The 21311-nt window shown below is 45.0% G+C and overlaps 1 protein-coding gene across 1 annotated transcript in view; it reads right to left on the bottom strand.

Moving 5' to 3' along the window:
• Positions 1-21311, bottom strand: part of COL15A1 (collagen type XV alpha 1 chain) — a 208371-nt gene that overhangs the window by 178254 nt on the left and 8806 nt on the right. The window contains exon 2 of the mRNA XM_077809195.1: positions 656-1203. Coding sequence (XP_077665321.1) covers positions 656-1203 — 548 coding nt within the window. The remainder of the gene's footprint in view (positions 1-655; positions 1204-21311) is intronic.

Below are 21311 nucleotides of genomic sequence, written 5' to 3' on the forward strand. Positions count from 1 at the left end.
AATTAAGATTGCATTGACTTAATTCTAGCATTTCCTATATTTTTAGTGCATGACTTTGCAAACCTAGCTTCAAAACACACATGCCTCTTTGACCACCTCATCTGCCATATCCATATCATCCAGGCCTACTGAGTAATTAAGTCATTCCCAGTTCGTGCCAATAAAATTGTCACTCCAAACCATATCATCATAGCTTTTTCATGTATCTGTACGTGTAAATACATGTGTGGTGATATCCATTAAATAAAAGGTGAGCAGCATTTTCTTTCAGAACCAACTCAGTGGAATAACCTTGAAATCAAAATATTACCTTATTTAATAGAAAAAAAGTATGTCTCCTGTGGTGTATGTAGATGTCATTCTGGCTTTTGTGCTTGCTATGGGGCAATGCTGCGAGGGCAATTCAAGACAGAGGAGCTTATAGAATGAAAGGCACACTCTGCTTTCTCTCGTGGAGATGTTATACTTGTACTTTCTTTGTTAATTACCCCAAAATAACAGCAGTCTAGACTAAAGTATATGTTTTGCTCCATGTGTATGGAAAATACAGGATATTTCAGATGTGACTTCTCTTCATGCTTAGCCATTGCACTCAGAACTTCTTTGAAAGGAAACATCTATCAAGAACATTTAGAATCCATCATACTGTACTTACTGTGAATTTTTCCAATCCTGTTGCTCCTGCATTTCCAACAAATATACCAGAGTTGGATTCAAATTGCAAGGCCTGAGGTGACCTCTGAAACTGAACTCTGTTATATTCTTCACAGTCCATGAACAGAACAACGTCATTTCCCTGAACAGTCACTGTAAACCGATTCCATTTATTAGTCATCACTGGAACTTTAAATGAAGCGGCCTCTCGGGAGATGTAGGAACCAGGCTCTGTGTAGTACATGATTATTCTCTGGGTGCCATCATCAACTGGCGATAGTCTCATTCCCAAGTATATAGTTTTCTGAAAGGCATCCGTTATTGCAAATAGTACACCTCCATCATCGCTGTTTGGTTTTACTGTAACTATGATAGCAAAATCACTATAGAAGGTCTGTGGTATTAAAGTGCTTGTCAAACGGCCGATGTTAGCATCTGGTCCAAAACTGTAAGCTGGAAACCCTCCATAGCCAGTGATAAAGGAGACAGAAAGAGGGAGTGGAACTCCTATCAGCTCTGTCAGATCAAGATGACCCTTTGATCCTCGTTCTGTAGTATGAGACAAAAATATGTTATTTACTCCAGAGTCTATGTTTCATTTAACATTATATGGCTTAATGAAGTTACAATACGACTAATGTGCTAATATTTGAAATGCCTATTCAGCAAGGTTCTTGAGCACATGCCTAACTTTAAGCACATAAGAAATCTCATTGACTGACGGTACTACTCACATGTTTAAAGTTAGATACACGTTTACGTGAGCTGGGGAACCAGTTCTTCTGCAGGAAGCTCCTACAAAAATGTTCTCCTTTAGCCTTTCATAAACCACGAGTTACATGTACTTGCAGAGAGGAGATGAGAGAATGGATAATTTATTCCTTTGTTTTCTCAAATAAACAAAGATATTGTAACATAGCCATGATGAAGGGAGGAAGCAACAACTTGGCACAAACAATGCAGTGGAGTTTTACAAATTCAGGATAAGGCTACAAGCTGAGCTGGGAGAATTTTTTTATATGAAACTTTTTTGTAGTGAAAAATGAGAGTTGGCAACATCAAAATGTTTTGTGAATTCATGTCAGTTTTACCAGATTGTTTTGGATGAAAAGCAACCTGGGAAAAAAACAAACAAACCCTGGGATCTTTTATTTTGACATTTTTTAAATGAAACATTTCAGTGTTTATGGTTCAAAATTATATTTTGTTTCAAAGCTTCCTTTTTTTTAAAAAGCCCTCTCCTGCACCGCAAATCCCTCATGCCTGGCCCCACACCAGAGCTCGCACCCCCAGATGGAGCCCTCATTCCCTCCCTCACCCTAACCCCATGTCCCAGATGGAGTCCTCTCCCACACTCTGAACCCCTGGGCCACACACTCCAGCCCTGGAGCCCCCTCCTGGATCCCAAACCTCTCATCCCCAGCCCCACCCCAGAGCCCACACCCCCAGTTGGAGCTCTCACCCACTCTAACACCCCTAAGCCCTGCCCCAGCCCAGTGAAAATGAGCAAGTGAGCGAGGGTAGGGGATGGAGTGAGCTGGGGATGGGGCCTTGGACAAGGGGTGGGGCCTAGGAGTGTTCCATTTTCTTCAGTCAGAAAGTTGGCAACACTAAAACTTTGCTCAAACACATATTACAAGGATTTCAGTTTTCATTTTACACCACTTTTGTCAGTTCAAGGAATGCTTTCTTCCATGGTTTCTTTGTATAGAAAAACATTCTTCAGTCGTTAAATCTCAGTTTGAAATCAGGGAATTTCCATTCCGTAACATACCCAGAAGTAATGGTCCCTGAAAATATGCCCTGGGAGAAAACTCCTCCTTGGTAGTCAGTTTTACATCTGAGTAAGTATGACCAGCATTGAGCATCTAATCCCATTTTTATTCACATTTTCCAGATTCCTTGTAAGGTATATTCTACCAATACTTCCAAGAACAGAGACTTCCAAATGCCTATCACCTTCTCAGAAATAAAACACTAAAAATATTATAGCATTTTTAATAACCAGGAATGTCTGGCTAATTCCACGTGTGGCTTAATTAGAATCTAAGTCTTGATTATCCTGTTTTATGTATTTGTACATAGCAATAAGATCATACACTCCTCCTCCTTCACCTCCATGTTTCTTAACATCCATGCACAATATTAAAATATTTTCTCTTGTCTTGAATGTAACACTCCAATTAATAAATCCTCAGATACTGTTGTCTTTCTAAAACTGTACATGAAAGATGTGTCCCTATCTCTGTTACGACTAACTTGAATCCTTAAATTACTTTAATGATCAAGTATATACTGGCATACTCTATATTCCTGTTGTTTGTGAAACAATATATATTATTTTACAATTTTTAGACCCCAAAATGAACCTTCATTCTACGTAAAAGGATAAATGGACACAAATCAGATATTAGGAATGGCAATATACAAAAACCTGTAGGAGAACACTTCAACCTCCCTGGACACACAATAGCAGATTTAAAGGTAGCCATCCTGCAGCAAAAAAACTTCAGGACCAGACTTCAAAGAGAAACTGCTGAGCTTCAGTTCATTTGCAAATTTGACACCATCAGCTCAGGATTAAACAAAGACTGTGAATGGCTAACCAACTACAAAAGCAGTTTCTCCTCCCTTGGTGTTCAAACTTCAACTGCTAGAAGAGGGCCTCATCCTCCCTGATTGAACTAACCTCATTATCCCTAGCCTGATTCTTGCTTGCATATTTATACCTGCTTCTGGAAATTTCCACTGCATGCATCTGACGAAGTGGGTATTTACCCATGAAAGCTTATGCTCTAATACATCTGTTAGTCTATAAGGTGCCACAGGACTCTTTGCCGTTTTTACAGATCCAGACTAACATGGCTACCCCTCTGATACTTGACTTCATTTTATATATGCTAATGTGACAGCCAGGATAATATGTGTCTCAGCCAAAGTGGCTGAGTGCACTCTACCTACATAGCTGCATGCTGCTAGCAAAGGGGAATCTGTAATAACCCAGGAGCTGCAGCAGGTGGTAACAGAGGTAGAGTTCATTTAAACTGGTAGTATAGACCAAGTCTATGTTTGTATAACTACATCACTTGGGGATGTGGAAAATCCACCCCCCTGAGTAACGTAATTATACCAACCTAATCCCTGCAGTAGACAGTGCTATGTCGACAGGAGGGCTTCTCCCATTGACATAAGTACTGTTGATCAGGGAGGTGGAGTACCTACGCCAACGGGAACAGCTTTCCCATTGGCATAGGTAGCATCTTCACTAAGCGCTACCGCGGTACAGCTTCACTGGTGTTGCTGCAGCACTGTAAGTGCAGAGAAGTCCTTAGGGTCATAGAACAGGAAAGGGATCCAGTTTCTTGTCAGACTGAAGGGGGAAAGCAGTGATTCCTGTGTGTTTCTTTCCTTTTTCCTTCTTTACGGTGTAATAATAGTACCTAAAAATGCAAAGGCAGTGTGAAATGGTTAATCGGGCTTCTGTAGTTTAGATTAGTATTTGAACAGGATCATTTAGAAGCAAAAAGGAATGATACACTAAGTTGAAGTAGTAGATCTTACTTTCACTGAACGTTTCGTATACTCAGAGGAATGAGCTGCATTTCTAAGACCATCTCCTTAACCTGTTTCTGAAGATGATCTACCTCTATTGTCACTTAAAGTATTAATAGTATTTTCAATAATTCCCCATAGACATTCACTTCTGACTAAGTCACTTCATGATTCAGACTACATGTGGGCATGAAGGACATAAACCAGCTGTGATGCAAGCAGACCAGGTGCCAGCTCATGCCAGAGCCCTAGGCCAATTCGCTTGTATTAGTATAGATCAAAGTGATTGTTAAATGTATAAGTGTATTTGGTGTTTAAACTTCATGAAAACTAATGGGATGCTACTTGCATTTTCACTTATCTGTATCCCGTTATAATGTAGTATCAAACATTTACATTGTAAATACTCTGTTATTAAATAACCCATCAAATGAGAAAGAAGCTTTGTGGAATGAAAATGAAGAACTTCAACAGACAAGTGCTAATTTCAAAGCAAATAATCATTGTGTATCATGATCAGAAGTCTAAGACTCAAAATGCATTCCTCACTCTGACATCAAATGCAAAGCCCACATGGGTAGTGACCCTATCAGCTTGGTTTTGATGAGAAGAAGCTATAAGTATGGATTCAAGGAAAGATCCTGCATCTCTGGACTGCTTGGACCCTTACAGGGAAGCTTACCAGATGCAGAATGGAGATCCCCAGAGACAATTTGGGTACCTTGAAAAGATTTGGGAAACCAGCAGCTTATTACATCATTGCCACCATTTGGAATTACAAACTGTGACTCACCTGTGCATATATTTTACTTGCTTTAACCTCTCAATAATTCTCATTTCCTTTTATTAGCTAATAAACCTTTAGTTAGTTTACAAGAGAATTGGCTGCCAGAGTTCGGTGCAAAATCCAGAGTACCAATTGATTTGGTGTAAGTGACTGGTCTCTTGGGACTGGAAGCAATCTAAATTTGATGTGATTTTTTATGTAAGTGATCCTTTTATCACAAAGTTCAGTTTGCCTGGGTGGCAAGATAGACTGGAGAGTCTAAGGGGACTGTCTGTGACTCAATTGTAAGAGTGATATAGTGATCCAGGAGTTCACATTTGTTACTGGCTTAGTGAAATCTAATTACAGAACACACCATCAGTTTGGGGTATCTGCCCTATTTTCTGACAGTCTGCCCTGAGCTGGGCACTCACAGTCGTGAGCCACTCCAGACAGCGTGACACCAGCCAACACATAGAATAGGCCATCACCTCAGCCAGTCAAAGGCCAGGACCAACCCCACCAAATTCCAAAACTTACTCAAGCGGCAACAACAGTTTACCAAGAGAGAGAGAAGCAAAAAACGGCTACTCACCTTTTTGTGACTGTTGTTCTTCGAGATGTGTTGCTCATTATCTATTCCAGTTAGGTGTGTGCGCGCACTGCATGCATAAATGTCAGAAACATTTTCCCTAGCAGCTTCCCGTCGGGCCGGCTGTGGAGCCCCCTGGAGTGGCGCCAATATGGTGCTCTATATATGACCCTGCCAGCCCGACCCCCCTTCAGTTCCTTCTTGCCGGCTACTCCAACAGAGGGGAAGGTGTGGGGGGGGGGGATGGAATAGATATGAGCAACACATCTCGAAGAACAACAGTTACAAAAAGGTGAGTAACCGTTTTTTCTTCTTCAAGCGCTTGCTCATATCAATTCCAGTTAGGTGACTCCCAAGTCTTACCTCGGAGGTGGGGTCAGAGTCAAGGAATTGCAGACTAGAGAATTGCCCTGCCAAAGGCCGCGTCATCATGTGATTGGTGGACGATGGTGTAGTGCGACGTGAAGGTATGCACCGAAGCCCATGTGGCAGCCCTGCAGATTTCCTGGAGGGGTATGTGTGCCAGGAAGGCTGCTGACAAGGAATGAGCCGTGACAACAGGTGGAGAGACCTTTGCTAAGTCATAACAAGTACGAATACACGCTGTGATCCAGGAGGATATCCGCTGGGAAGAGACCGGCAAACCTTTCATCCGCTCCGCTAGAGCGACCAACAACTGATTTGTTTTGTGGAACGGCTTTGTTCGGTCTATGTAGAAAGTGAGTGCCCTTCTAACGTCCAGAGAATGCAGCTGCTGCTCACAGAGGGTGGCATGCAGCTTTGGACAGAAAACAGGCAGGAAAATATCCTGGCTGACATGGAAGCGGGACACGACTTTTGGTAGGAAGGCTGGTGAGGCCTAAGCTGCACCTTGTCCTTATGAAAGATGGTATACAGGGGCTCACATCTGAGGGCTAGTAGTTCAGAAACATGTCATGCTGAAGCGATGGCCACTAGGAAGGGAACCTTCCAGGAGAGGTAGAGGAGCGAGCATGAAGCTAGCAGCTCAAAGGGAGGACCCATGAGATGAGACAGGACTAAATTGAAGTTCCAGGCAGGGACAGGGAGCTTCATTGCGGGATGGATCTTTTCTAGTTCTTTTAGGAAACGTCCCACGATAGGGTGTGCAAACACTGAGTGCCCGGACATGCCCTGGTCAAATGCCGAAATAGCCACGAGGTGAACCTTAAGAGAACCGAATGCCAGGCACTGATCTTTCAGGTGCACCAAATAGTCCAGGATGCACGGGATTGAAGCCTGGAGTGGGAGTACCTGCCATTGGGCCCACCAGATAGAAAACCTTTTCCACTCTGCTTTGTAAGTGGTTCTAGTAGAAGGCTTGCAGTTTTCCAGGAGCACCTGCCTTACCGGGTCCGAACAGGCAAGCTCTGCTTGGTTCAACCATGGATCCTCCAAGCCAGAGGTCCCCAACACGGTGCCCACGGGTGCCATGGTGCCCACTAGGGCATTTTTGTGCGCCCACAGGAAACCCCACCGCCGAAATGCCTCTGAGAAGCGTTGCCGCCGAGAAGCGTTGCTGTTTCTTGGCAGCATTTCAGCAGCGACACTTCTTGCTGTTGCCACTTTTCGGCGGTGGCATTTCGGCGGCGGCGTGCCTGGCGCCCGCCACAGTCTTCTGGGAATAGCAATATACTATTCCCACAAGAAAGGTTGGGGACCACTGCTCCAGGCCATGAGGTGAAGTGACTGGAGGTCCGGGTGGAGGAGGCGACTGTGATTCTGCGAGATGAGGTCGGAAATGAGAGGTAGATGAATCGGTGACTGGATCGATAGTTCCATGAGGGTGGGGTACCAGTACTGAAGAGGCCAAGCTGGGGCCACCAGGATGACGTCCGCCTTGTCCCGGCAGACCTTGAGAAGCACCTTGTGGATGAGAGGAAATGGTGAAAAGGCGTATAGTAGTTGACCAGACCATGAGTTCAGGAAGGCGTTCGCAATCGAGCCCAGGATGTGAGCCCGGAAAGAGCAAAAGGTTGGGCACTTCCTATTGGCCCATGTGGCAAACAGGTCAATTCGGGGAAATCCCCAGCTGTAGAAGATGGCATGGATGATATTCGGCCGAATTGACCATTCCTGTGTGAAGAACTGCCTGCTCAAGCTGTCCGCCAGTACGTTCTGAATGCCCAGCAGGTATGAGGCTTGGAGAAGGATGGAGTGGGTTAAACAAAATTCCCATAGGAGGAGAGCTTCCTGGCAGAGAGGAGACGACCAGGCTCCACCTTGCTTGTTTATGTAAAACATGGCTGTGGTATTGTCCGTCAGTACCACTACACAGTAGCCCTGCAAGTGGGACAGGAACGCCTGGCACGCAAGGCAGATTGCCCTGAGCTCTTTGATGTTGAAATGCAGAGCCAGTTCCTCTGCTTGCCATAGGCCCTGACTTGTCGTGCTCCCCAGTCGAGCGCCGACGCATCCGTTACCAATGTCAGAGTGGGCTGTGGAACAGTACCCTGGTGCTTACCATGCAGGGGTCCAGCCACCATTGTAGGGAATTGAGAGTATGTCCCAGAATGGTCAGCTCCATGTCCAGAGTGTCGCGACCCAGGCAATACACAGACACAAGCCACGCCTGCAGGGGCCTGAGCCGCAACCTGGCATGCTGCACCACGTAGGTGCAGGACGCCATGTGACCCAGCAGCTTGAGGCACTGTCTCACCATGGTGGTGGGAAAGTTACAGGCCAGTGATTACATGCGCAAGGGCTAGATGATGGGCCTCTGGGAGGAAAGCTTTCACCTGGTTTGCATCCAGGACTGCCTCAATGAACTCTATTGGGGTGAGAACAGACTTGTTGACATTCAGAATAATGCCTAAGTGGTTGAACGTGTCCCTGACCAATTGTACCTGTGATTCTACCTGCTGGTGAGACCAGCCTCATGTAAGCCAGTCGTCTAGGTACAGGTAAACATGCACATGATGGCGGTGAAGAAAGGCTGCCATGACTGCCATGCTTTTAGTGAAGACACGGGGAGCCATGCACAGGCCGAACAGGAGAGCCATGAACTGATAATGCGCCTTGTCTATTATGAAACAGAGAAAACATCTGCAAGACGGGTTGATTGAAATGTGAAAATAAGCATCCTTCATATAGAGGGCGGCGTACCAGTCTCCCAAATCCAGGGATGGGATGATCGTGCTCAAGGAGACCAGGCGGAACTTTGAGTTGACAATGTGCTTGCTGAGTTCCCTTTGGTCCAGAATGGGCCTTAGACCCCCCTTTGCCTTGGGAATGAGAAAGTAGCGAGAGTAGAAACCCTTGCCTCTGGGCTCCCAAGGTACCTCTTCCACTGCTCCTAGAGCGAGGAGGGACTGGACCGCCTGGACCAGGAGTTGCTCGTGAGAGGGGTCCCTGAAGACGGATGGGCAATGGGGGTGGGAGGGCAGGAAGGAGCAGAAGTGGATAGAATAGCCCACCTCTACCATGCGGAGGACCCACTGGTCTGATGTAATAAGGGACCATGCATAGTAGAAGCAGGATAGACGGTTCAGGAAGGGAGGATAACTGGCCAGAATATTGACTGGTAATCTATCCTCACACGCATCTTCAAAATGGGCGCTTAAGGCCCGGGGGGGGGGCTTGGACTGTCCCTGGCCCTGATCAGAGGGAGGATGCGATGGTCTGCACCTGGTGTAGCTACTCCTCCTGCAGGAGAAGTCCTGCCTGGGCCTAGCGGGGAAAGACTGCTGCTGGGTTGGCTGGTGCTTAAACGGCTTTCTTTCAGTCGCTGGGGTATGCATGCCTAGAGACTTAATTGGGTTCCTTGAATCTTTCAGGTTATGCAGCCTAGAGTTGGTCTGTTCACCGAAGAGCCCCTGACTGTCAAACAGAAGGTCTTGGATAGTTTGCTGAACTTCCGGCAGGAGACCCGAGGACTGAACCCAGGCATTACACCGCATGGTGATACCAGATGCCAGTGTACACGCCGCTGCGTCCGTGGCATCCAGGGAGCCTTGAAGAGCAGTCCGGGCCACTAGTCTGCCCTCATCAGCAATGGCTCCCAGCTCCTGCCGAGAATCAGATTGGAGGAGCTCTTTGAACTTTTGAATAGCAGACCAGAAATTATAGCGGTATCTGCTAAGGATCACGAGCTGATTAGCAATCCATAGGGAGAGGCCACCGGCAGAATAAACCTCTCCCCCAAAGAGGTCCAGACGTTCCACATCTCTTGATTTAGGGGCTGACCCTGTCTTTCTTTTTCGTTTACCACATCCACCACCAGGGAGCATGGGTGGGGATGGGTAAAAAGGTATTCGTACCCCTTAGTAGGGACAAAGTACTTTCTTTTGGCCCTTTGACCGAGGAGGGAATGGAGGCCAGAGTTTGCCAGATTGTTTTGGCATTTGACTGAATGGTCTTTATAATAGGCAGCGCCACCCTAGAGGGTCCTTCTGGTGTCAGAATGTCCACCATGGGGTCCTCTTCTTCTACGACCTCCTCCCCTGGAGATTCATGTTTAAGGTCACTTGCCATAGGAGTTTCTGTAGGGCCCAGTAGTCCATGGGTGGGGGGCCAGATGCAGATGTACCCGTCACTGCCTCATCAGTAGAAGACGAGGAGGCGGCGACCGGCAGAATTGGGCTCGAGACAGCCCCTTGGTCCACTGGTTCCAGTTCCTCCTGGGCACCGGGGGTAGCCTCCACTGGGGGTGGGGCTGGATCTAGGGTTTGTGCGGAGTCCGGAGGAGGACAACCAATGGTTGCCTCAGGAATACGGGACCCAGAATGAGATGGCAGAGGGACGCCTGGAACGGCACCCTGGGCTTGGTGGTACGCCCAGGGAGTCCAGAACTGCCACTGGGGTTGCCAGTGGGGCACTGAAGCGTACTGTCCGAGACTGCCTGGACCTGATCGGTGTGCCTCCAATGCTCCTGATGCCCTACCCGACCTGGGGGAGGGTGACTGGGAGTAGGATGGCCAAGGAGGGGCAGTACGCTGTGCTGGGAGGGGGGGTTCCGCGTCCCCCAACGGGCGGAATGTGTACCGTGGAGAGTGGCGAGATCCAGACAGTGATCAGCGGTGCCGTTGTGGAGAGCGGTACCAGGAGATCGACCGGCACTGAGATGTTGGACTTTGCCCCTGTGGAGAGCGGCCACGGGAGTGCAACCACGACCAGTACTGTGCTGGGGAATGGTGCCGCAGTGGAAAGCAGCGCTGCGGTGGAGAGCAGTGCCGTGCCAGGGAGCAGTGCCACAATGGAGAGCGGTGTCGCTAACGGTGTTGCGGAGCGGTGCGGTGCTGTGACAGGGAGAGGTGCCGCTGCGCGGACCAGTGTCGGTTCGAGCGGTGCCGCAGGGTCTCAGACTTTGACCTAGACCTTGAGCGGGACCACGACCTGTCAGCTGATGACCACCTTGAGCAGGAGCGGCTCTGAGGATCGGGGCTGCAAGAGCAGTGCCGCGAGTCAGACCGGCGCGGAGCATGGGTGCAGTGCCGGGACTCAGAGCAGTGCGGAGATGCTGGTCTGGGGGCAGACAGCCCAAAGATTGCTGGTTTGCCTCTTGACGGTGCCAGGGCTCAAGATGATGTAGGCCTCAAGACCGGAGAGTTGGGCACCATCATCTCAATGAGCCCTCTGGTGGCCTCAAAGGTGTCGGGTGTGCAAAGCAGCGTGACCTCCTCCACCTGCAGCTGCAGGGAGTCCGGCGGTATTGGGCTTCTCATGGAGGCGGATGCTCATGGAGGACGAGGCCTACTGGAAGGTCCCTTCTCCACACCATGGAGGCCACCTCAGGCCTTTGTGGGGGCTTCTCTGTGACCTGCTTTTTACAGGTGGCCGGGGAGTGAAAACGGTGCCAGGGAATGCGGTTTTGGGGCCCAGGAGACCGCCGGGCCCTAGAGGGGTGTGCTGAGTCCTTTTTCGGCACTGCAAACAGCACCGCTGGAGGAGCACGCCGCACCGAGGTGCTCTGGGCAGAGTGTTGTGGTGGACAGAGAGCAGACTCCATGGGGAGTTGTTTGAGTCTAATGTCACTCTCCTTTCTAGTGCAAGGTTTAAACGCTTTGCAAATCCTGCCACTTATCTGCCTGATGGGCCTCTCCCAGACACCGACGAAGACAGGAGTCGTGGGGGTCGCCCATGGGCATAGGCTTGCCACAGGAGCTGCAAGGTTTGAAGCCCTGGGATGGCATGCCCCGTAGCCCCATAGGGCACTCATTGACGGGGGAAACCCCTTCAAGCATTAACAACTATACTTAACACTAAATATAACAGATAACTAACACTTAACTAACAATAGAGATAAGTAGAGTAGCCACGGAGTAGTGGAGCACTTGCGAACAAGACACCGCTGTTCCAACAACCATCACTGGCGGTAAGAAGGAATTGAAGGGGGGTCGGGCCAGCAGGGTCATATATAGAGAACCATATCGGCACCACTCCAGGGGGCTCCACAGCCGGCCCGACGGGTAGCTGCTAGGGAAAAAAAGTTTCCAACATCCGTGCGCGTGGCACGCATGCACACCTAACTGGAGGTGATATGAGCAAGCACTCGAAGAAGAGCTGTTGTGATGAGTCGGCAAGACCACTTTCAAGGAACCAACCACACAATGGTTCTCAGAAAGCCCCCCTTTATTTCATCATGCACACAGGTCTCCCCAGTTCTTGGGGGACTTCCATCAGATGAAAACAGAAGGATTGAAAGCATAGTATTGGTGGTGGAAAAGAAGGGCTGAGGCAGACAGACAACTACCAAAATGCTCTACAAGAGCATGCCAAGGTTGTATTACGGGCAAAGGGTTCCTCCTTCTCTCCCTCCATAGTGGCTCTAAAAGCATGCCTAAAGCATACCGTGGTGGTGAAAAGCTTCATCATCCCAAATTGCCTCCAGTCCACAACAGAACCTGAGCATTAATCACTATAAGGAGCCAGCATCCTTTTCCAGTATTTATCCTCTAAGGTGAATATTTTTGAGAAAGACTTTTTCTGCTGCTCAGTCACTCATATCCTAAATCAAGGTTTCTTCACATGTAATTTTTAATGGTTCTACAGTACATTTTATGGCTTTAGATGGCATGACAGGGAGGTAACACATACCCATTCTCTCTCTCCAACTCTGGCTCAGCCTCATCTTGAATACTGTGTTCAGTTCTGGGTACCTCATTACCAGATAAATATTAACATATTGGATGGTGTTCAGAGAAAAACAAAAAATAGATAGGAAGCAACTGACTTACAAAGAAAGATATTAAGAATGGGGGGGAGGGGGAATGTTTTACCCTCACAAAAGAGGGTGTCACAAAAAGTTTAAATTCTGCAGATAACAGAAATAAATATACATAAATCACATACTCAAATCCTTACCATTCAGCTCCAAGACATAACTGTACAACTTGAGCCAAAGAAGAGCTCTTTTAGTGGGTAGCAGTTGCAAATGACTTATCTGTTGGGCTAGTCACTGAAGGACATCGTATTCAATCACAGTAATTGATTATCTGGTTTTGTTAACTGCTAATTAAAATATGTGGTGGGGAGAACTCAGAACATGACACCAGGGTTGCCCATTAGCTGTTTTACAAATTTGAAATAAATTAGGGCTGCCAAGCAATTAAAAACATTAATCGCATGATTAATCGCACTGTTAGAAAACAATAGAATACCATTTATTTAAATATTTTTGTATGTTTTCTACATTTTCAAATATATTGATTTCAATTACAACACAGAATACAAACTTTACAGTGCTCAGTTTATATTTACTTGTAATTACAAGTATTTTCACTGTAAAAAAGAAACAAAAGAAATAGTATTTTTCATTTCCTACAGGGACCAATTTAATACACTACACCCAGCGGGTCTTGCAGCCGCGCTGCCCAGCAGGAGCTTTTAGCCCCGCTGCCCAGAGTGCTGATGGCACGGCGAGCTGAGGCTGCGGGAGAGGGGCCGGGCAGGACGGTCCCATGGACCGTAGTTTGCCCACCTCTGCTCTACACTTCGTCCCTCTCAGATTTTGGAAGGCACTTCACATTCTTAAACTTGGGTTGAGTGCTGTAGCTATCTTTAGAAATCTCACTTTGGTATCATCTTTGTGTTTTGTCAGATCTGCCGTGAAAGTGTTCTTAAAACGAACAACATGTGCTGGGTCATCATCCAAGACTGCTATAACATGAAATATATGGCAGGCTGTGGGTAAAACAGAGCAGGAGGCATATAGTTCTCCCCCATGGAGTTCAGTCACAAATTTAATTAATGCATTAATTTTTTAATGAGCATCATCAGCATGGAAACATATCCTCTGGAATGGTGACCAAAGCATGAAGGAACATACGAATGTTCAGCATATCTAACACCTAAATACCTTGCAACACCGGCTACAAAACTGCCATGCAAATGCCTGTTCTTACTTTCAGGTGACATTATAAATAAGAAGCGGGCAGCAGTATCTCCCGTAAATGTAAACAAACTTGTTTCTCTTAGCGATTGGCTGAACAAGAAGTAGAACTGAGTGGACTTGTAGGCTCTAAAGTTTTACATTGTTTTGTTTTTGAGTGAAGTTATGTAACAAAAAAAATCTACATTTGTAAGTTGCACTTACATGATAAGATCGCACTACAGTACTTGTCTGAGGTGAACTGAAAAATACTATTTCTTTTGTTTGCTATTTTTACAGTGCAAATATTTGTAATCAAAAATAATAATACAAAGTGGGCACTGTACACTTTGTATTCGGTGTTGTAATTGAAATCAATATGTTTGAAAATGTAGAAAAAATCCAAAAATACTTAAGAAATTTCAATTGGTATTCTATTGTTTAACAGTGCGATTAATCGCGATTCATTTTTTTAACTGTGATTAATTTCTTTAAGTTAATCGCATGAGTTAACTGCAATTAATCTACAGTCCTAAAATAAATACCCACATGAAGCCAGTGCATTACTGTACAATTAGGGCCAACTCTATACTACAGGGACTGTAGCAGCAAAGCTCAAAGCTATGCCAGCATCCCCCATAGTATAGACACAGACTCCAGCAACGGAAGGGGGTTTTCCTGTTGCTGTAGGAGCTCAGCCTCCCTGAGTGACAGTATCGATGCTAACAGAAGCAATCTTCTGTAGTCCTAGTTGCGTCTACACAGGGCATTAGGTCGGCATAGCTATGGCACCCAGGTGTGAAAAATCCACAGCCCTGAGCGCCGTAGCTATGTCAACCCAACTTTTAAAAGCCTAAGACTAATGACATGAAATTAAGAAATGGATAAAATAAACTGAATCTCAGGAAAATCTTCTTGACAGGACATTTATTAGCCTATAGAATCTTCTCTCAAAAGAGATGATTAAATCCCTACATCTTCAGAATTCAAAATTAAAACTGCACAAAACAATAGCAAATGCACTGTAGGGAATAATCCATGGAAGATGATGCATTTGATAACCAAACAGCCTTTTCAATCTCAAGGTTCTATGATTGTCTGAATCTTCCATCAGCGCCTTTTATTGTACTTATTTATTTATATATATATATATATATTATACAGTGCCCATTGCTGTAGCAACAGCACGTTAAATTAACATAACCATACCACCTACCTATGATAGGGTTTATCCAACCTAATAGCTGTGCAAAAGCTACAGAGCTGTGCCTCACTGCTGCAGACAAGATTAAATTAAAAGCCTTAGTTAAAAGCTTCAGTTAAAAGCCTGGTGGAATAAATGCAGCTTGCACTGTACACTGTACACTGAAGCAGGACTAGCAAATTGGTTCTGGTGAACAGCCAGAGGAAATTTCACAGGAAGAGGCCTCGGCTGAAATGATGCTAGTAACTTTCACCTATCTATTCATATATTTACATTTTCAAAAGGACTTCTTGTCCTTCCTTGTCTGATTAATCACAATGCTATTTTTGTAATACATTTATTATGCATACTGCAGTCACCTTCTTTGTGCTCTATTCTGCCCTAGCATTCCCGATTGTGCTAGGTGCTGTACAAACACATGGAAAGACTCTCCATGTGCCCTGAAGAGCTTACAAAATAATTTAATCAAAACTAATGACCATTCTCTCTTTTTCAACTTTAGCTTCAACGTATATTCTCTTACAGACCCTGGAGCACTCTATGAACTTAGTTTTCACCTGCTTTTCCAATTTTATAAAGACTTGGGGTTTTGCTAGTATTATTTTTAGTCTCTTTAATAAATCAGAATGGTTGATTTGGCCTCTTCTTGCTTTCTTGAAAACTGGATAATTCTGGTCTGGGTACCAAGCAGAACGAACCTGAATATTTCTAGATAAAAAAACTTTATAAGGTGAAGCTAACCTTAGAAGTAAACAATCAGTAATTTAAGAATAAGAGTCCAAACATAAACACTACTGTTAGTGGGAGGGGAAACAAAGGCCAGGAAATTTGGTATTAAGGTTAACCTTACGGGAAACCCAAAAAATTAGAGAATATGGAAATTCACATGGATGGTAGGAAGCCAAACTACTTGTTAAGGTCCCAGGGAAGTGAGGATCTGCCTCAAGAGGTAGCAAAAGAGGGGTCACGTGGCCAGCAACAAGTATATGAGGAATTTGGAGTGGGACAAGGACGAGTCCTTCCATCAATCAGACTAATCTAATCAATTTAAACTTGGTCACCCACTCTCAATAAAGGACCTGCCAAAAAGAATTAGAAATGTTTTCTAGCCATAGTGACAACCCCTTTTTAAAAAAAAGTCTTAATTTGCAAACAGCATGTCAGATGAATTCATTGACAGATCTCTCTAGGAATTAGCTTACATTTTGAGGTCTGCCATGGGCGGCGTGTGACCCCCACCCTCTTTGGGAAGGCTAGCCTACCAACCCTGCCCCTTCCTCCTGAGACCCTGCCCCCCACCAGAGCCCCAAGCTCCCCTCCTCCCCCGCAGCTGGAGGAGCCCCGGCCCATCTGCCCCAGACACCCCAAACCACCAGACAGCCCAAGCGCCGGCCTGAGGGTCGGGCCGGCCCAAGCCGCCCATTGCCACCGCAGCCCCTGGTCATCAGCGGGCCCGAGCTCCAAGATCCAGGCCACTGGCTGGAGCTGAGCCCCCTTGTGCTTCAGGGGAGAGGGGGAGCAAGGACAGGGCCTTGGGGCAGAGCAGGGTGGGGCCACGGCTTGGGTTAGCTTAGCCTCCCCTGGCCTATGATACCCGCCACAGATGAGGTCTGCTTTTGCAAGGAAAAAGGCTACAATTTAGATATCCAGCCCATTTGACACCATCATTTAAGCCCACTGGAGCTGTGCCATTCTGACACCCCTATTTAAAACCAAAGCTTTTAAAATGAGAGTTTAATCAACTCATCTTTGGCCCTGCATACTGAAATGTCTCACCTCTTTACATCTGAAGGCCACATTAGCAGCTAAGAATGACAAAGAGCTCTGTGTAGGAGCTCAAGATTATGTGTGTCGCGGCTGATATGTGCACACTCCAGAATACAGTGATTACCACACACTTTTACTTTTAAGTCAAAGGCTCCCACACAAATACCCAGAACAATGTGTACCAGATTTACTACAACACTTTAAGATCAAAGTTTTATCACAATAAGAATTATAGTTACAGAGAAAGTATGACCTTCTCCCAGGGAACTCGTTATATAAAGCAGTGTCAGAGTGAGGCATCAAATGGAAAGTCTGCAATTCTAAAAGAGGTGAAAGTAAAGTAAGATAACTTTTAGAGCTATACATTTCAAGGGCTTTGCAATCAGTGTTGTGGTGAATATAATAATGGAACTTGGCATCTTGGTACTGCAAAGGGAGGGGAGAATAAAAAATGTAATTTAAAAAGTTTTCATAGGGAAGTTTAAGTATCTGGTGTTGAGAAAAAAGAAAGCAAGAGGGTAAATCAGTGTATGAGCAAGGGGAGTGTAGCAGTGAAGCAGCACATAGGCCCATATCCTGCCCCTGTCTTTGTAGATCTAGAGGCCCCATGACACAGCAGAATGACTTCAGTTCTCCTATATGGGATAACCAGGAGCCCACACAGCCCAATTCTGCAGGGACTCCTGGCATGGCAGCGTACAAACAACTCTTTGGTATCATAGTTGGAGGTTTCATCACGACATGATTATCCTCTAGTCCCCCATCCCCACCGTCCCCCACCTCAGTTGATGAGGATGTACAAAGGCTACGCAAGCTATTCCAGCTCTTAGGAGGAATAGTGATAGTGGAGCACCAGGTGACTGAGAACCCACCTTGCTCACATGGAATTTCCCAATGCCTTGCCTATTCAGACAAGATGCTGGAGGCAGAATCTGAGGCATAACTAAATGGAATTAAACACAATTTAAAACGAATGGGATTGCAAGCCTGATATGGTCTCAATTCATTACAATGTACAAATGTGCATTTAAGTTGGATTGAACCACCAGTTACTGTTGATCTGTGGATAAAGGGAGTGTGGGGTGGAAAGACTGTCAGCGGGTTCTATGGTTAATAAGATGACTGAATAAAAATAGTGAAAGTAAAAAATTATAGTGAGATGGTGGTAGCACCTCCTCAAGTTAAGGTTGAGACTAGCTTAATACTTAACAGCTGATTGTTGTTAATTGCTCTCAAACCCATAGTAAGAATTATTTTGTCCCCGTTTTAAAATTCACTTTGCATTATCCTCTAATAAACTGTAGCATGTTTGAGCAGTTGATGTCTTTTCAGGTTTTCCACTATCAACTGGTATAATCGAATAGTTATTAGGGAAATCCATCCAGTCAGACAAGCTTTTGTTCGTTATTTCTCTGATGGGCTGTGGAAATCACACATGTGTCTACACTACATGCTGTAAGGTTGCCTGTGTAGCCGCTTTATGCCAGTGGGAGAGAGCTCTCCTGCCGGCATAATTAAACCACCCCCAATGGGTGGTGGTAGCGTGTCTCCCGCCGTCATAACGCTGTCCACACAGACGCTTTTATCAGTGAAATTTATGTTGTCAGGAAGGCATTTTTTCACACCGCTAACAAACAAAAGTTTTGATGACAGAAGTGCTAGTGTAGACAAAGACTTAGTCTGACCATCAACAAAGAAGTCACATCCACAAGAACATTTTCACAAAATCTTATAATTTGTAACTAATCATTTTATACTGCAGACCCCATTTCTCATGCTTCACTGTGCTGTGTTTAGAGCTGTGTAGTCATTAACATATTAATTACCCATATCTGATGTGTCTGGGAGAGAAGCCTGATAGGAACTAATATTGTAGCATTAATGCCTAATTAGTAAGTCATTCAAGATATTAGAACAAAATTGATACTTTTAGTCATTGTATGTAAGCATTTGACAATGGCACACATCACTGTACTTGCAATAGGAATGTGACAACTACCTGATTCCGATCTGATTTATACACTCCACAAATCCAGCCCCCAAAATTTCATGGGGGACACTAAGTTAGAACAACGGGGGGTTGGATACTTGCGGGAATTATTTGTAGGATGGGAACCAGACCAAGAGGGTAACAGACCAACCTTGTAACAGGGAGTTTGGAACAGGGGAAGATCAAGTTGCATACAGAATCACTTAGTGACCCTGAAAAAAAATGGAGGAGCAGAGAATCACATGCACATACCTAAGGCATTGACTGGCTAATCATCTTCTAGTGTAGCCAGTCATGCAGCATACAGTGCAAGGCCTCAATTTTGTGCCAGTGTATGTCTGAGTGAAAAAAACATAAGCTTTTGTCCTTAGACAATGATACTGACCCAGTCATAGTGTAGTTTTTAGAGTGGTGACATTTCTCATGACAACATAATACCTAGATATTCCACAACAGCCATAAGAAGTCAGGCATCCTGATATTTATAAAGCAATCCTCAAAAGAGCTAATGTGCAAGGGGGGCATTTTCAGGATTTCTTTTAAATTCCAAACATGTAGGCCAAGGGCTTCAAAATGGGATCCTGAGATTAGTTTCCTAAATCCATACTTATGCACCTGATTAACTGACCTCATTTTCCTCATTTTCAGCACCCAGCAGTTCCTGTTGATTGGTTATATTCGTATATATTGGTTATATTGGTAATATATATATTATATAACCTCCTCCTTGAGTATTCCTCTTATTGTTTTTTTGCACTCACACACCACCCACTGTTTAGAGGTTCCACCATTGTGTCTGAAATCAGTAGGCAACGGAGCTTCTGCCTTGGCAGCCACATTTGCTCCCTCCTGAAACCAGGCTCATTTAATCTTGCCCCACTTTTAAAAAAAAAACAAAAAAAAAAACCTTAAAATTGTTTTTGCAGAGGTGTTTTGAAATCAGCGCTACTGTTGTTTTGTTCACCCCTCTGGTCTCTAATTTTGTTGAGGTCGAGGTGTTCTTTTATAAATGAAGGAGAAATTGTTTTTACTATTTTTGTTCAGTACCCCAAGAGTTTTTTCAGAGGGGAGTGTGCTTTATCAATAAAATTATTAGTTTGATTGTTCAGCACTGTTCAATGTTTGGCCCGGTTAGGCCCTAATTTTCAAAATCTTGTCCTTGTGCCTCATTGAGAATTACAAAGTGTTCGGCCCAGAAGAGGCCACAGGGGCGAGGGAATATATTCTCCAGAGACTAGTAAAATTGATATTATCCTGAAGGAAATATTTTGGAATGCAAGCTCCCTGTGAATCCCTGAGCCAGGTCACCAAGTTTACTTCCAGAGTATAATGATGTTGAAAACTCATTATCGGTATTGATTTTACAGCAGAAACATTGATCTGGAGTCACATTACCTAGTCTTTTCTTGGTCTCAATAACTACTGAATCAGCAAGTGTCTCAGAGGCAGAATGGTGATTCTCTTTTGTGAGGGTTTTCTCATTTTGCAAACAGGACTACCATCAAATGCTTTTCTGAACATGTTCTGTAAATGGCAGGTTGCCAAGGAAAGTGTTGACATAGTGCTCCAGAACAATGCTTTTAACATAATGAAAGTTTTCAGTGACTAGTGTGTCAGTTCGGGGTGTCCTGATCATGTTCTACACTAACACCACTTTGTTAAAAGAACATCTGTGGCTCTCTTGATTGCCATCATCCAGAAAGCGGTCAGCCATTTTCAACATTCCTTTTGCACTACTGTCAAACTCTACAGCTCACAAGTGGAATTAGGCCTCGCTGGAAGATCATCAGCAGGTGGAATTGGGTTTTCCAGTTGCTACATTTCTGTGATGAAAAAAATATATGGGTTCTTAGAGTATTCTTCTCTGCTTGCAGTGTTGTTGTAGCCATGTTGATCCCAGGATAAGAGAGACAAGATGGGTAAGGTAATTGGACCAAACTTCTGTTGGTGAAAGAGACAAGCTTTGGAGCTACACAGAGCTCTTCTTCACATCTGGGAAAGATCCTACGAGTGTCAGAGTTAAGTACAAGGTGGAACAGATTATTCAGCAAAAGTAGTTAATACAAGTACAGCCCATACTTTATGGGGACCACATCCTGAAAAGAAAAAAAAATCTTTCCTGAAACCTCCCAAACTTGCCACACTCATCCACAAAAGAACGCTCCCCACAGAGCAGGACACATCCAATTTTAAGCAGCACAAGATGCAAAACCTGTAAACATATCTCCACTGCTACAATGATCAACACACCCCACAACATACCTTTCAAGATCCATAGGTCCTATTCATGCCTATCACAACATGTGGTGTACCTCATCCAGTGCACTAAATGCCCCAACAACAACTACGTAGGTGAGACCAGATAGACAATTACTATGATCTCAAACGAGCTCACACAGAAAAATAAGACAAAAAACACCGTATCACACCATATTACTTCTCACAAACGGATCACTCCAT

This window comes from Eretmochelys imbricata, chromosome 2, assembly GCF_965152235.1.
Source record: "Eretmochelys imbricata isolate rEreImb1 chromosome 2, rEreImb1.hap1, whole genome shotgun sequence".
Taxonomy (NCBI): Eukaryota; Metazoa; Chordata; order Testudines; family Cheloniidae; genus Eretmochelys; species Eretmochelys imbricata.